We start from the raw sequence: 5516 nt of genomic DNA on the forward strand, positions 1-5516 counted from the left end.
TCATACAATTAATTATAGTTTAGTGAAGAACAAGCAAAAGTTAAACTGCCTTACATCGTAGGAGGTCTACACTATTGCAACGCTATCTCTCGCCTTCTCAACATACGCCTTGCACTTGCTAGGACCTGAGGGGGCGCAAAACAAAGTGTGAGTGGACCAATTTTATCGCATTCAAGTAAAATCATTTTCAATATGCTAACCCCCGTTTTGTAAATATATATATATATATATATATAGTTGGAAAACTAAATAATAATATTTACCACCATAATAGTAAATGAAAATCACAACAATTTTCCAAGATTGAACGCCGTCGATCAAAAGTTCAGAAAATCATACCTCATCTCAGTCAATCAATCATACTAGTGTCTACTGACATAAGTATAGCATGCAGGGTGTGCTAGCGTCAACTAGCTAAACACACTTACCAGTAATCATCAATAATCCTAGCGCCTACTAAGATAACATATCACCTGCAATTAATCTACAGCTAAAGATGGCTATACCAAATATCACCTCAACACCTCAACATATTAACACTTCAACACCTCAACGCCTCAACATAATAACACCTCAACACCTCAACATCATGTGGTGAAAATAAATCACCTATACTTCTCAAAATATCAACAAATATTATCCTAAATCTCATTAAAGACCAACAAGTAATATGCACCCGCATATAACACATCCACACATGTATATAGATATATTGTACTCAACATAGAGGGTATTGTTGCAATTAGAATAACTTTAATGGAAACGTATGAAGTTATTGAAACTACAGGGGAGAAAAAGTAAATAAAACCCAAAACCATAACAGAAAAGTGGAAATTGGCGCCCAAACAAAAACAGAAAATGGTAGTCTGCTGACTCTCAAACCGCTCAACCGTCCAAAGCTCTGTTACTTTCCCTCCAAGAAACCTCTCTCTCTCTCTCTCTCTTCACCAAGAAGTCACCATGTTTGGATTCAGCCTAGAAGCAGGTGCTGTTCTTCTGAGGAAGGCCGTGGCTGCCTTCATCATGACAGGCTGCTTCAACGGCGAAATGTTCATCTCGAATGACCACGTCACTCTGGCAGCGACCACATTTCCCATCCCAATGTTCCAAATCCCAAGCCTCCTCGTATCCCTTCGATTGCGACCTCTCATCGGGGAGGACTTATACTGCACCGAAGGCCTCCTCTGGCTTGCCCTCAGCTTTCGTGACTTCTATAACAATCTCAGTCTTTATGAGGAGGACGATGATTTTTTTGGCATCTATGGCAGTGCAGACCTTCGTCGCATCAGATTTGTGATCGTCAATAACAGTCAGTGCCTACGTAACAGATTAATTTAATTAACCCGTTTCGATTTCTTCAGTTCTGATTCGTTTTCTTTTTTCCAAGGTTTCAAGAATTGGGTTTTGATTATTTGACAGTTCTGCAAGTTTTTTAAAGTTGAATAGAATTGGGTTTTGATTATTTGACAGTTCTTCTGCAAGTTTTTGAATGTTTTCGGATTCAACTGTTCAAGAATCAATCATGTTGATGGGTTTATCAGAAATCCTATCTTCTTGAAAATTCTATTTAAATTTGATAAGTTACCCGCAATTTCGCTTTCTGATTTCGGTTTTTTGTTTCCCTATGTTCGGTTTCGAACATGCTAGGAACTGAGAGGTTTTGGGAACAGCAAATGGACTTGTTTACAATTGAATATGGTCGGATGATCGCACCTGAGTTCCACTATGAATATGATGTGGTCGTTGGAATACCTTCGGGCATATTTGGAAGTCTCATCATGAATCTAAGCCGTTTCGGGATGAAAGGTACTATATCGTTGTTTAATTGCTTGCTGAATTTTACTGATTGAGATTCAGAACATGCCCTCTTTTTTTTATTTTCTTAATTCTTATGAGAGCACGTTAATCAACTTCATTTACTTTACCGACAAGTATCAAAATCGGCCTTTACAAGTCTTACAGAAGAGTTTTATTTTCAGAGACTTTGGTTCATGTTCTCTAGTTTTTAACGGATTGTGATAAACTTGTTTGTGGTGTATGAATGCTGAAACACTTTAAGAATGTTACAGTAAGATTGACAAATTTGCAAATTTGCAGTTTAATCCTGAAATATTGACAAATCTGCAGTTTTTAACCGGTTGTGCATTATATCGTTCCCTTATTGTGGTTTCTAAAGGCAAAACTTAGTTTGAATGTTATAAACTTTAAATAGAACCGATCTTGTTGAACTTAATGACCAATCCTAGGCATTCATAGGCATCTAACGGCATTTCGTTGATTTTTTTTGTAAGTTGACTTGCTGCTCTTAGCAACTATCTCACAAATAACATCTTGCATATGTCACTAACTCGACTTGTATTTGTCATCTCAGTTTCTGCACGTGTAACAGAAACTCAAGTTACGTTCACTGTCAGAAATGTAGAGGTTGTTCTCAAGAAAGAGGTGCGTGTAATTCCAAGCTTGTTACTACGGAGTTTGATGCTCTGCATTATCAAAGCTTACCACAATGTTGTTTTGATGTTCTGGTTTTCATCAGAAAAAAAAAAACCGTTCTGTTATTGTATAACGTGCCAAACTGTGATTGAAATTCCAACAAATAGTGTCTAAGCTGCAGTTAGGATCGAATAACAACTAAATCACAAGAATCTCAATTTCCTGATCACAAAATATATAAGCATATCTTTGTTTTCATTTCGTGCAGCTGGAGGAGTGTATTATTGGGGGTGCGGTGGGCGAAAATCCAGTTTCCTTGGTGTTCCATATCCATTACAGTACCACAATGCTGCGCTCTTCATTTCTGTCAAAAAGGGTGTGGTTGCTCGGCCAGTCCAAGGGTTCATCTGTCATGCTCAATTGCCCTGTTGGAAATCTCGGTAACCTCATGTTCTACGTTGGCTGAAGCATGAAGGTGGTGATGGTGAATTGAGGACTAATGAGAACAATCGATTAAACCAACAGTGAGATCTTACTTACTCAAATTAGATATAATGATTCAAATTCTTTTTCTCTGTTGTCAAGATAATGAGGTCTAATCTGATCTCAACCGTAAAGAACCAGCGACTAATGATGTCAAATATACTGAGTTGTATGTTGTACTTGTTTTGAAAACTGACATGAACGTTGAAAGATCATAAAATGTGAAGCCATTTTGCTCTGATCCTGTTCATCATAATCCTTTGTGAAAATGCAGCTTCACATGCAGAATCAAATTGTTAAATAGGGGTAACCATTAAGGTTCTTTTCAATAAAAGTGTGGGAAGACCGATTCCACCACACACTCTCGATTTTAATGTTTCCGATCTTGGTTGAATCATCTGTCTTCCTTTCTCTGTACTTTGATTAATAATTTCTTGTAAATTTCTCAAGGAAATTTCTTGTAAACTATGAAATGAAACCAAATTAATACACCAAAGGGTAGATTTGCAATATTATTCATTATGCAGAAGACTTTAGCCTAAAATTCCCAAACGTACGGAGGGAAAAACAGTTCGAAAATCAAAATGATTCAGTCAGAAGATAACAATTGAGTGGAAGATATTAATAGAGCAGATAACAGTTCTGCTTCAAAGGGTTTTGAAAATATTCATTCCAATGGAAGACGAGAAAATGAGTTTTCAGATATGGAGCGCTCAAAGGGAATTGACGTTCAGTTAACAGGCGCTAGTGATGATGCTAGGGAGAATGTGGTTCCTAACACCCCTTCCAAGGTCACGGTTACTTCAACCTCCAGTTTGCAGAATCAACAAAATGATGATACTTAAGCCCCAAGAACATTGTTATTTAAGTGCTATGCTTTCGGTTTCAGCAACTCCCAAGAATGATAATTCCCCTTGGATCATTAAGCCCCATGTCGAATCCGAATTAAGGAAAGTTCAAAACTGGTATAATATGGTTGAAGATGAGGAAAATTCGTCTCAAGCATCGGACGATGATATCCATGAGCCGCAGAAGTCCCATGCTGAAGATAATAATAACGTACAAGCTTCTTGCTCTAATGAGCATAAAAAAAACGTGAATCTGGTTATCAAACCTATGAGCGTGAAGCTTATGAAACCCGATGAAAGGGTCATGCGCCTCTGGTATGATCATGAAAGCCCTTTATTGGAATATTTGGGGCATTGCTAACTTGAAACGAAAATTAAGTACACTGTAATGGGCAGTTAATATGCTAACATGACATCCGTTTGAGGTCTACACAACCAAAAACTTACTACCACATGCATAAACATAAACTAAAAGGAAATTAAGGAAAACAAAAGGGGGAATGACAGTAGGAAACCCCCTTCTTCCCCCTTTTTCTCAAGCTAAAAAAAAAATTTCAAATTGATGTGGGTAAGAATGCCGTTGGGTGCAGTTGGAACTTGGAAGGGACTAGGTTGGGTCTGCGTTTGGTTGGGATGGTGGGGTAGAGGTGCGGATGCCATGAGGGATCACGGATGGGGGAAGGGAAGGGAATGGTGCTGGGATTTTGGGAACAGGTCCAAGGCTTTTTTGGGTCGCTAAGTTATTAATGAGTACTTCTCTAACCTTGTGGACATAGTAGGTTTTTCACGAGCCTACTTCTCTATTCTTATCTTTTTAAATTATCAACATCACTTAATGACCGGAGCATCCTCGCGTATGTCACTTCACCGCACTTTATGTTGACTCAAGGTCCATCTGATTCTGTGCATCAACAAATTTCATTGGAAGTGTGGTTCTCACATGGATGCCATGTTAGCATATTAATAGAAATTTTAACGAAATTTAATGGCATGGGGAGAAGTGAGACACATAGTAGACACTTAAGGGATTAAGTAAGAAATTTTGAATTTCAGAGCAAAATGAGAGGAAAGTTGAGTTTCAGAGAGTGTTGGAGTAAATAAGCCATTAGACAAAGATAACTAGAGTGGCCCAGTATTGACTAGACTTACTAAATGACTAATTCATAAATGATAGTGGTAACAAGACTTTCTTGGGTGCTTCAGAATAACCAATACTTTGGTTATTTTAAACGTTAAATCTTTGTTTATAAATGTAAAAATTAAGATTCAACGGTTAAAACACCTGGAGTACCCAGTTCTCTGAAGCACCCAAATTTATTGTAGTGGTGATAACTATAGTGCAATGATGTTGAGCTTATTATACACTGTAAATTAATAAGAAGCAAAAATATTATTCGATACCAACTCTTTTTAATTTTTACGCACTTCTTTATTTATGACCTCACATTAAATAAATCAAACGAAACTAACAGCCAAAATTAAACAATATGTGTAAGAGGTTAAAAATAGTATATGAAATCACTTAAAAAAAGGTTATAAAGGGACATGATCTTCTACTGCTAGAAATTACATTAGATTAGACAAGGCCAGGCATTGACTTGACTGGCTAATGGATTAAACATGGCATTATTCGATTGTTCAAATCTTATAAGAATAGTGATAGCTACAGCGGCACTGCAATTATGTAAATTGAAAAGGAGATGCCAAAGGTGGCAGTGTCCACATCAATCATGCAATGCTATGTAAAAAGCT

At 37.3% G+C, this 5516-nt stretch overlaps 1 protein-coding gene across 1 annotated transcript; it reads left to right on the forward strand.

The window, feature by feature from the left end:
* The first annotated feature begins 1640 nt into the window (after window positions 1–1640).
* LOC148695850 (uncharacterized) lies at window positions 1641–3107 on the forward strand. Its single transcript, XM_088696316.1, has 3 exons — window positions 1641–1806; window positions 2372–2442; window positions 2702–3107. Exons 1-3 carry the CDS (start codon window positions 1641–1643, stop codon window positions 2897–2899), a joined length of 435 nt encoding a protein of 144 aa, XP_088552442.1. The 3' UTR covers window positions 2900–3107.
* The last annotated feature ends 2409 nt before the right edge of the window (window positions 3108–5516 follow it).

Source organism: Pyrus communis, chromosome 7 (assembly GCF_041283825.1).
Source record: "Pyrus communis isolate YQ-2024b chromosome 7, ASM4128382v1, whole genome shotgun sequence".
Lineage (NCBI taxonomy): Eukaryota > Viridiplantae > Streptophyta > Magnoliopsida > Rosales > Rosaceae > Pyrus > Pyrus communis.

Bases quoted from the DNA above. Each gene is read 5' to 3' on its own strand.
- LOC148695850 (XM_088696316.1), top strand. From the start codon at position 1,641: ATGCTAGGAACTGAGAGGTTTTGGGAACAGCAAATGGACTTGTTTACA. The intron at 1,807-2,371 runs GTACTATATCGT...TTGTCATCTCAG, and splicing joins AAGCCGTTTCGGGATGAAAG to TTTCTGCACGTGTAACAGAA. The intron at 2,443-2,701 runs GTGCGTGTAATT...CATTTCGTGCAG, and splicing joins AGGTTGTTCTCAAGAAAGAG to CTGGAGGAGTGTATTATTGG.